Raw genomic sequence first — 11,848 nt, 5'->3', positions numbered from 1 at the left:
TTTCTTTTTTTTTTTTTTTTAAGATTTTATTTATTTGACAGGGAAAAACACAGAGAAAAAGGGAACAGAAGCAGGGGGTGTGGGAGAGGGAGAAGCAGGCTTTCCGTTGTGCAGGGAGCCCAAGGTAGAACTCAATCCCAGGACCCCGGGATCATGACCTTAGCTGAAGGCAGATACTTAACAACTGAGCCACCCAGGCACCCCTCTGACATTTTGTATAAGTCTGGAAGGAAATATACAACACAGATTTAGCCTCTGACTCCCAGCATAACAACCATGGAAGAGAGAGACCAGTAAAAAGCTAGTTCTTCTCTGATGACAAAGTTGGAAAAATGTAATAAAAATTCTGAGTTTGAGACGCCAAGGGGTGGGCATACTTGGGATTAGCCCCATCCCATCATTTAGCCCAAGACCTTATCTTATTCCTTTCACTCTCCCTGGGGCAGAAAAGATGGCCACCCTCCTATGCAAATCATGGTTAGAAAAGGTTTTATCATCACCTGCGCCATAAGCCACATCTTTCTGGAGGGAAAACAAATCCTATCCAGGAGAGCTGAGAACCAAGAAATGAGGCTCTGACTACAGGGGCCATTTCTATTTTTCTGTTCTTGTTTTTTGCTGATGTGTGTGTCTCTGTTTTTGTCCATTGGCCCAATATATGGCTGGGGTTTTTATTCCCCTGTGCCTGATGTTAAAAAGTCTCATTCAGGGGAACCATAACGGTGGGCTTGGGAGGACAGAATAGGCTGTAAATGACTGACACTGTCCAAAAAGCACAATGCCATCTGCTGGTGATAGAACGCAGATGCCTAATGCACTGAGAGAGTAAGAGTTAATGAGTAAACCACAGGTGTTCAGGACTGGGACACGGCAGTCGCCACCTGCCTCACAACACCTGTGTCAGGAACAAACCCAAGCCACACATATCTTTCCTTGCTATCCCACTGGACGTTAGCCCACCAGAAATGTTTTTTCCCTTCTTAGCTGAAGAAACAGAGGCAAAAGGAGAGTAAATGGCGCTCCCAAAGTCACGTGATAATGCAAACTTCACAAGAAACTGAACTTTCTGTCTCCCAGATTTGTGCGCTCCTGGAATCCTTAATGGGTTAATACCTCTCGTTATATCCCTGGTTTTAACATCGGGTGGGTTCTGAATAGTATTACTTTTGGGGGGGGCATTTTTGGATTATGGTAAAATCCACATGACACAAAATTTCCCACTTTAACCACAGTGGCGTGAAGTATGGTCACATAGTTGTGCAGCCATCACAGTCACCCACGGAACCAGCTGAAACTCTGTGCCCTTGAAGCAGTAACTTCTTCTTCTCCTCTTCCTCTGGGCAGTCCTGGCAGCCACTGTGAAGTGTTTTTTTCACAGGGGCAAAAAAAAAAATAAAGAGCAGTTTACAGCCAGTAGTTGTAATTAGATACAGAAGGGAGAGGGTGGGGTAGACGTAAATTCAGAACTGACTACATGTAGGAGACCTTGACTGTGCTGTGTGTGTGGGTGTGTGTGTGTGTGTGTGTCTTTAAAAGATGCTCCACCTCCCAGCCCGCCTCCTTGCAATTTGCCACTGGAGTTTTGCAGTCTCCCGATTTCCTCTTGCCCCCCAAGGAGCCAGCATGGGCAATCTCCTTTGTAGTTTCAGGAGCGGGTCTGTTGCCCTGAAGGTTGCATTCTGAACTGGGGAGTATAAAGGTAACCACTTGTTTTTCCTTTCAAAGATCTGCCCCAAAGATAGGCTGCGGCTCTCCTGGAAAGCCTGATCGGTAGGATTCCTTCAGGGGCTCAGCCCAAAGTGCTTCCTCCCATCCCCTCTCCAACTTCCAAACCAAAGCTTGCCAAGAACCTCTGGAAGGAAACCTGCTGGATTCTAGCATTTTGCACAAATGGCTAATCCTGGAGGTGGTGCTATTTGCAACGGGAATCTGCACAATCACGGGAAACAGAGCGACGGCTCAGCCAGTGGAAACTGCGCGAAGAATGGGATAGTAAAAGAAGCCCAGGTAAGAGATGAGAACTCCCTGTAGTCTGAATGACTTGGACCTCTCTCCCTGCTTCTCTCTGAAGCTGTTTGGAGCTGCCACTCTGAAAGTCCTTCCTCTGAAGTGTTTTATGTGTTTTGACACTTCAGCTAATTTCAAATGCTTGGCTACAAAAAACTTGAGCCGTGGATGTAGGGGGAGCATGTCTCTGTACACAGACCCGAGAGCCTTAAACTTCCCCCCAATACGAACATACCTACTCGACTTCTAATTTGTTGTGAGCATTTGGGGGGACAAAGTGCTGACTGTTCAGACTGGTCCCCTGCATTTCCGTGCATCAAACAATCACAGCAGGCTACCCTCCTCAGGCTTGGGAGGGAAAAGAGCAGGGATAGTAAATGTGCTGAGGTGGTGTGGTGTGGGTGGCATTTTTCCCCAGTGCAGGAGAAATGCCTCTCTGGCTGAAAGGCGAATTCTTTGCCCTGTTTAGTGGAGTATTGTCATAGCTTACAGCTTGATTTGGGGCCAGAGCCCTTCTTTGAAAGGACATCACAGGCATTCCTTTCTGAGACACTTCAGAAAGGGTGGCTTATTGTTCACGCTGCACACAGGAACTAAACAGGCTTTTCATTGTTTTCCCATTTGATACTTTTTTGTCTTTCTTGGCTCTTGGGGCTGACAGAATGTTGGATGGTGATGTGCCGGGGAAGAGGAGAAACTTCAGAAATGTTGTCAGTGTATTCAAAGAGGGAGCCCGGGTGTACGAGGCACCTATGAAAAGGCAGTGCCCTCCTTCTCATGTAATGCCCTCTGCTAAAGCAGCACAGGTGAGCTCACCTGCTTCAGGAGCAAATTAGCATAGCCAAACAGGTGGCTTCACTCTTGGGAAATGCACAGCTGGGCAGGGAACTTGTGCAGTCCTGCATTACACATCGGTCTCCGAGGAGCCAGCACCCACCCAGGAAGAAGGTCAGATTGATCTAAGATCACAGGACAGGCATTGCTGGCTGGAGCCTGGCCCAGCACTCAGTGAATTGAATTTGTGCTTCCAGTTCAAAAAGGTGGTTGGGGAGGGGCACTCTGGAGCTTGGGGCGGGGGGCTCCCAAAATGTGTTCCCCTCTTAACAATAGGCATTACCCTACGCTTGGACGTGTCCACTGACCCAGAAGAGTATCTGAAACCTATCACAATGTGAAGAGAAAACATTCAACCCCTAACTTCCCCAGAGGGCAAGCCTAATAATATCCACCCTCCGTCTGTCAGTGTTGATTCAGAGGGCTAACCACCCAAGATGCTCCTATCCCTTGACATGCTGGAAACACCGGCCACACACTCGCTCACCCTCTCATCCAGTCTGACCCTGAGGCCTCTCGTTTGAGCAGAAAGGCCTTCAAAGCTGTTCCTCTGTCTCTTTAGTTTATCTTGGTTTTGTAACCATCTTCTTGTGTCTGAGGCTTGAAACTTAGCTCGATGGTTACAACCACTCCTAAGTAAAGATGAAACACAAGATCCTCGAGATTCATTACTAAGTACTCCTGTAAGATAGAAAATACCCTTGGACATCAAAGCCTGTCTCCAAGCAGAAGGAAACAGGAGGACTGCTGTTGCCTTTTCCAGAGCTCCCTCTGAAGGGCCATCCAGAACCTGTTGTTTCAGATATATTTAGGTGTACCTAAGTTGGAATTGGCTTCCACTGAAAGCCTCAGTTATGACTTGAAAAATATTTTCCAGAAAGGATAAACCCGGCTGAGATCTTGGTGCAGGAAGACAGACAAGGGCCTGTTTTCCCCCTTGAGGAGGAGGTAGTCATCTTGACTACATGATCGTTGTCACTAGTTTTAGTACATTTTGCTTTAGAGACCTTCGACCAACAGATCTTAACCCAAACCCTTGACAGTTGACAAGAGCAATTCATAAAGGCTTACAGATCTCTTGGACCCGTGGTCTTCCCAATACGTTCTGCCAGGCTTAAGGTTGTAGGAAGTAGAATCCAAGATTCTACCAGCTTCTCCCAAGATCCCCTCATGCTTTCTCTTCCTGCTTCTTTGCAATCATATAGCAATACCTCTGTTTCTTTTATGTGTTACTGGACCCTGTGGGACTCTGAACAAAGGGTTGTTTGGCACAAAAAAGAGTATGCAAATCATTGTTAATCACTCTCTCCTTAGAACCTTCCTTCTCTTTGTCCCAGTGTAGCCTGGTTTCAACACTCTTGTGGGAGAGCCCAGCTCACTACCCCGATATCAAGTTGAGCAAGGGAGCAGACTCCTTCTCTCTGGAAAACTTCTAGTTCCTTTCTGGAATTTTTTGGAGCTTGACCCTGTTGTTTGTTGTTTTCTCTTTAAACCCCACATGACCTGAGAATGCACTGATTCTTGGTTTTCATCACTGATTAAGTCCCTTTATTTCTTCACTTGTAATATGTCATCCACTCCGACTTCTGACAGATAGAGCCTCAGTGAGTAACAGAACACTCTTGTCCTAAAGGATTTATTCTCTCTGCTCATGAGCGTATCCATATAAATGATGGAAGGGCCCTTAATATCTTTTTTTTTTTAGATTTTTTTTATTTATTTGACAGATAGAGATCACAAGTAGGCAGAAAGATGGGCAGAGAGAGAGAGGAGGAAGCAGGCTCCCCGCTGAGCAGAGAGCCCAATGTAGGGCTCGATCCCAGGACCCTGAGACCATGACCTGAGCAGAAGACAGAGGCTTTAACCCACTGAGCCACCCAGGCGCCCCAAAGAGCCCTTAATATCTTAACTCAAACTTGTTATTTCCTATTGATTGACTTAATACCCATAAAATTAACTGGGGATTTCTATTCACATAATTGCTTTTTCAATTCCACTCATTAATCCTGACCTGGCTGTACATTCATATTAAGAAAGCTTGAAGCTGGGGAGGTAGTCCTAGTGTCTTCTTTGTTCTAAATACTGCATTGCCTCCAAGTTACCTTTTCATGGGATGGGGTCTGCATTTTCCCCTTGTTACCCTGATCCTATAGGATCAAGAAAAACTGTTTAACTTCTCCCTAATCACTCCTTCCCTAGAAAACAAAAATGTCCCAACATTAGAGTATTCTAATTCACTGAGGTTTTGACCCTGAATGTTATACTTTACAAAATGTAGTATAGACAGACCTGAAAGGTAGTTGCTCATTCTACTGTTTATTTGTTCAGGAACCGATATTTATTAAGAATCTCTTGTCCTTGGGACATATAAAGATATACAAAATAGGGCTATTTAGCTATTAGGAAAAAGCTTATATGCAAATTGAGCAATAAATGCATTAAGTTAAATGATGGTACAGGACAAGAGCTGTCAAAAAGCAACTATGATTGAAGGACAAATGAGTGGTACAGCTATTAAATACCGGAAGTTCAGAGAGAAGGAAAATAATGGCCTATATCAGTGAGATGCCACATACCAGGACTTAACTAAACACTTTACATAGCAATATCCTGGGCTCTCCTTCCAACCCCGTGAAGTGGTAGCATCATGTCCAATTTACAGATGAAAAAACATAAGCGATTAAGAAACCTGTGCAGAGTTACAAGCCCCATAGCCAGGATTTGAACCCAAATCCATATTGCTCCAAAGCCAGTTCCCTCTCTACTATATTCTGAGAAGCCCCAGGTTGAGGTGGCCCATGATGGCTTTGTAGAGCAGGGAGGATTCAGACTGAATTTGGAGACATTTGAAACGGCAAAGCAAAAAAGGCATTTATTCCTGGGGGCCAAATAAAGAAAACAAGAGAGAGGAACCCCAGAGATGAATGTAAGCATTGCTAGGTGAGGGGCAGGAGAACAGAGGTCATAAATCATTCCAGAAAGGAAGGGGGGAAAAAGCAAAGGCTGTGAGGCATGACAGAGTGCAGAACATTTGAGACACTTCTCTCAATTTGGTGAAGCTTTAGCATAAGAGAAAGGGTCATGCCCAGTTGGTACTCAATAAATGTTCCCTGAAGGGGAAAGAATAGGCAGATTTTTGGAAATCCTTCCTAGTTCTGTAACCATTGAATATGAGCCCCTGTTCTCCTTACTTTTTCATATCCTTTTGAAGCCTACAATGTCCTGGTACATCCTCTTCTCTGTTACAGTATAAACTTCTGGATAGTGAGAATCATGACTTACAGTTTAATTGCACATAGTGGTAGCTACCTGACAGGCCCTTGTTACACCTCCATCCATACCAAATATTCATGTCTGTGGGGGTCGTCTAATCTGCACACTGATGGAGACAGTGGTCAATAATCTCACCAATTATAAAGAGAACTCATAAACTACAAGTTTTGGAGATTCCTTGCAATTGCTCTGAATGCTCATCCACTCTTGTCTCCTGCAATCATTTTCTACTAGCTTTTGTGTTTTGGTTCTCATTTCCTTTAACATATCCTCAACGTGACAATGTTTCTCTGAGATCTCCTTAAAGAGTCTCATTTTTTCATGGGTTCATCATTCTAAAACATTCCCATACATTAGATGCTCTAGCCATTCAGATGCAAATATTCCATCTTTATTAATAGTAGCTCATCAATGTGGCAGATAAGTAAATAAATAACTATAATATTTAATGACAAGTTCTATAATAGATGTTGCAATTATTTATTACTGTATAACAACTACTCCAGTACCCCCAAAATTCAATAGTTTTAAACAGTTGCTGATTATTTCTGTGGGCTATGAATTCAGGCAAGTCTTGGTAGGGATGGCTGTCTGTGCTCCATATGATGTTTAATGAGCATCCTGTATGGACCCACTGAGACCATGGTGCTGGCTGTTGTCTGGGGAACCTTGTATCTCCTTCATGGGGATACCCTTACCATGTGGTCTCTCAGTATCAATAGAGGAGCTCGAGCTTCTTTAAATGAAGGCTAGCTTCTAAGAGAGTGAAAATGGAAACCACACTCCTCTTAAGGCTTAGTCTCACTTCTACCTCATTCTTTTGTCAAAGCTAGTCACAAGATGCAAGGGGAAGAGAAATGGGCTCTGCTTCTTAATGAAGCAAGCTTGCAAAGTCACATTACAAAATACTGTGAGGGATCAGAGGAACTATTGTGACCATCTTTGGAAACAGTCCATCACAGCAGAGATCTATGAACCATGTTTGGAAATACACAGAAGGAAGGGGGCAACTGATCCAGATAGGAAGGTAAAGAAGTCACTCGTGGTCTGACTTTTAAAGGCAGAGTAACCAGGCATAGGTCATGGAAAGGCATCTTAAACAGGAAACACTCTTAGAAAGATACAAAACATCAAGACATGATGTGTTTGGTCATTGGATGTTGAGCAAATGGGACTAAGTTTTAGATGTTTAATGGAGATAAGCAGGTAATAAGCCTGTAAAAGTAGGTGGGATAAGCTCATAAAATACCTTTTCCTTAGTTTACATTCCCCCAAGAAACAGACATAAGGATTTGAGACAAGAAACTTATTTGGGAGGTGAACCCAAGTATTAAGGGAATGGAGAAGTGAGACACAGAAGAAAAGAAAGTCAATACATTCATGAACAGGTTACCACTGTTGACAACTAGGGCTCAGGTTTTCTTTTATTTAGTGGGGGCAGGGGCAGGCAACTCGATTATAGTGTAGAATGTGCCTCAAAGTTATTCCGACTAAGTCACAAGAAAAAGAGGTATATGTAACTAACACCTGTCCTTCATCAGTTGAGGGAGTCTCCCAGGAACATTAACAATAGCCTGACTACATAGGACCAGAGATAGCCCTCAGACTGAGATATAAGTGCTTATAGTAAGAAATCATTAGAATGCCAGGAGATCTGGATAGCAACAAAAGTGTTTAACCATGTATATTTGTAATGAGGGAGTTTTGAGAAGAGAATTGACATGATCAAATGTGGTTTCTCAGGCTGTGTGGGTTTTATCTCTGGTGACTTTTAGAACATGGCATTGTGGATTATCTTTGGCCTACTGGACTAGTCATTATGGAAGACTAGATTATGCTATTAAGCAACATAAACAGAACCTCCTACTACTGTAGCTGGCAATGGAGAAAACAAAAGCAGTATGTCAGAGTTAAATATCATTAACATGATTTTATCCTTTTGCATTCAAAGAAATTGAAAAAGTAGAAATTGTAAAGAAAAATGTGGTGGACTTTATCTACATAAAAATCTAAAACTCTGTATGGAAAAAAACATAAAGAACAATGAACAAAAATCAATTGGAAAAAGTAATTGAAATAAAAGCTCCATTTACGCTAGCATCAGAAACATGTTTTACTTGGGAATGAATGTAAGAAGTGAAAAATCAATTTGAAGAGAAAATCAGTTTTGAAGAGCAGCATTTAAATGCTGTTGAGGGACATAAAAGCAAACTGGAATAAGTTTAAAGGCATACAATCTTCATGGATAGGAAGACTCAAGATAAAATCTATGTTAATTCTACCTAAATTAATCCATAAATTTCATGTGGGCCCAATAAAGGAAATAACATCATTTTTTGGAGCCAGATGGAATGACTTAAAAATAATGTGGAAAAATTAACAAACAAGGATAAACAGAAAGTTTATGAAAAAGAATTATATTGAGAGGGAACCAGCACTATCAACTAATAAACCATGTTATGCAGTGTATGAATTAGAGTAGTTTTATAGTAGCACATGGAACACACAAATAAATATTGTATTAATTGTTAAAATTAATCCATAATAGTGCTAAAATATAAATTTTTAATAATAGTTGCATGTAGGAACTATAATAGGAGCCATAAAAAAAACATTGAAAATTTGATTACATAAAACTCAAAAATTTCTTGGGGCACCTGGGTGGCTCAGTGGGTTGAAACCTCTACCTTCAGCTCAGGTCATGATACCGGGGTCCTGGGATCGAGCCCCATGTAGGGCTCTCCACTCGGCGGGGGTCCTGCTTCCTCCTCTTTCTCTGCTTGTCTTTCTGCCTACTTGTGATCTCTGTATGTCAAATAAATAAATAAAATCTTTTAAAAAATCAAATATTTCTTTCTGCATGGCAAGAAAACAAAAATAACACTATAAAATAATCAGAAGGTAAATTACAGACTAGGAAAAATGTTTGCAATTCATATCATGAAATGTTTTATATATATATATAAACTTTCAGAAACCAATACAAAAAAATGTACAAACCCAAAGCAAAAAATATAGGGAAAGATATGAAGAAAGTCCAAGTGGAAATACAAAAGGTAAGAAATGGAAAAAGATCAGGGAAGTGAGAACAGGGAAGGAAAGAAATATACTAGAATCAGTTTTCCATGAGAAGGGAAAGAAAAGATTGTATTTCATGTTGTGTCTGTATGATATAAAAGCAAGTTGAGGGGTGCCTGGGTGGCTCAGTGGGTTAAGCCTCTGCCTTCCGCTCAGGTCATGGTCTCAAGATCCTGGGACTGAGCCCTGTGTCAGGCTCTCCGCTCGATGGGGAGCCTGCTTTCTCCCCTCTCTCTCTGCCTGTTGCTCTGCCTACTTGTGATCTCTATCTCTGTCAAATAAACAAATAAAATCTTTGAAAAAAAAAAAAAAGGCAAGTTGAAACTTAATTGGTATAATCTAATTATTTTGGTCACTTCAATTATAATAATAAGGTCAATAAATAACATTATTGGTAATTGCTCCCTACCAAGTCCTTTTATAAAATTTGCCTCATTTAATTATCATAACAATACTGCCAGATGGATATTATGAGCCATGTTTGTATAGATGAGGAAATTGAGGCTCTAATAACATAAATAAGTTCCCAAAGTCACACAGCTAGAAGAAAACTGGGACATAAACTCTACATCTTACCCCTTAGCCAATTTCTTTTTACTCCAACACTTTGCCCTAGACCCCATGATATTATCTTCTTTCAATTAAAACTAAGCCTAGAAACCTTTACTTTAAGAACTGAAGTTAATTTCAGTTGCCTCAGTTATCAAAGAAAAGAAAGAGTCTTGTGCTTTCATTGTGACCACAAATAGTTTATGCTCCCACTCCTAATACATGTTGGCCTATAGTTAAGAACCTTGGGAGGTAATCAAGAAAATAATAACTATAATAATCTCCAACATGTATTGAGTCTTTCTAAATGCCAGGCATTCTAAGTGCTTTGAATTCATCATCTGCAACATTTCTCTGAGGTAGACACTCTTATTAGCAGACCCATTTTATTTTATTTTACTTTGTTTTATTTTATGATTGTATGTATTTATTTATTTGAGAGAGAGAGAGAGAGAAAGCATACAGGGATGGGAAAGGTGGGAATCGGGGGGGCAAGGAGACTCCTCACTGAGCTTGGAGCCCAGGAGGACTCCCTCCCATGACCCTGAGATCATGACTTGAGCTGAGATCAAGTCATATCCTTAACTTACTGAGCCACCCAGGCATCCCTATCAGACTCATCTGATAGAAGGAACAGAAAGTTTAGGTAAGTTAACCGTGGTCCTCAGCTCACAAGTATCAACTCTGGGTTTGGAAACTAGGTTTGTCTAATTCTAGAACCAAGGTCCTTAGTCTATACTGCTTCTCTAACCACAAGATATTAATAGAAATAGGATTCATACCATCTTCCACAGGGAAGGGACAAACTGAACTCAGCCTTGAAGGGCAGACTTAGTGTGGGTTAAAGGTATTGTGGATTATTTTGTTTTCTTTATTGTTCTTAATGAAAATTTAGCTTAGCACCAACCTGTCACATACCAGAGCTTTCAATACGAAACATAGTCCACTCGTGGACAAACTACATCGATGCACTGGCCATCCCCCACCCCACTCTTCACTTTAAACAACTCTGAACTTAAAGAAAATAGACCCACATAATTCTAAGTCATATGGATTCACACTGAGCCCCAGATGTATCTCTGGAGATATTCAGTTTTTAGAAGCTTCTTTAAGGGGACATGGCCACCCTGAATAGGCAGTTAAATTAGCACAGAATTTCCCAGTTATAGTGACATCTTGGACATGTGATGTGATATATGAAGGATAGTGTGCAAATTCTTTGGGGTATTCCCATTGAGAGATGGAATCTATTCCACTCCCATTGAATCTGGGCTGGACCTAATGACTTACTTGGCCAACAGCATGAGACAGAGGGGATAATCTGGAACTTCTGATACTAAGTGACCGGAAGCCTTGTAGCTTGAATCTAGTCCTCTTAGAACACTCCCTCTTGGAACCCAGCCCCCATGCTTGGAGAAACCCAAGCAGTCCCAAAGAGAATCCCAAACATGTCCTTGCTGTGTCCCTGGTTAAGATGCAGCACCAATGTAGACTGTGTGAGTAAGTTACCTAGGAAGTAGGTCCTCCAGCTCCGGTGTCTATCTGCTTCTATTGATACTTCATGCGGTAGAGATGTGTTTTCCCCACTGAGCCCTGCTCAAATTATAGACTCCTGAGCAAACAAATGATGTTTTAACGGTTGCAGTGGTTTGTTAAACTGCAGGAGGTAAAAGAGCGGGTGGATATTCTCTTTCTTTGAAATGCCCAGAAAAATCCCTCTGCAATCTCACTTAATAACCATTTTTAGTGCTAACATTTGCATTTTGAGGGAAGAGTTTGTTTGGGCCATCCATTTGCATTTAACCTGTGGCAAAGATGTCTTTCCCAAAGCTGTACACTTTTATTTTGTTTTGCTTGTGTTTTGAAATAAGGACAGGTATGCTTTAAGATGAGGGTCTGGTGGGTATATCCAAATACCAAATACGAGAAACGCAAATATCACCAGTGCAAAAACACCATCATTTGAACGCTATCAAATTTGATGTGTAATTATTCAACCGGAGGAGGCTGTAATTCACTGCATTATCTATGAAGAAAGAGCTGACTCAGAAGTATGTGTGTGTTCAGGTGCAGATGTTTTTATTAATTGAAAGAATACATGTTTTTA

General features: G+C 41.5%; 1 protein-coding gene across 1 annotated transcript in view; it reads left to right on the top strand.

Annotated features, from left to right (window-relative positions):
- Positions 1 to 1,561: 1,561 nt before the first annotated feature.
- The window catches only part of SPTLC3 (serine palmitoyltransferase long chain base subunit 3), a 136,822-nt gene continuing 126,535 nt past the window's right edge, over positions 1,562 to 11,848 (top strand). The window contains exon 1 of the mRNA XM_059406529.1: positions 1,562 to 2,007. Within this exon, the coding sequence (XP_059262512.1) occupies positions 1,891 to 2,007 (117 nt within the window). The 5' untranslated portion in view covers positions 1,562 to 1,890. The remainder of the gene's footprint in view (positions 2,008 to 11,848) is intronic.

This window comes from Mustela nigripes, chromosome 7 (genome assembly GCF_022355385.1).
Source record: "Mustela nigripes isolate SB6536 chromosome 7, MUSNIG.SB6536, whole genome shotgun sequence".
NCBI lineage: Eukaryota > Metazoa > Chordata > Mammalia > Carnivora > Mustelidae > Mustela > Mustela nigripes.
This window is presented reverse-complemented; position numbering and strand designations above follow the sequence as displayed.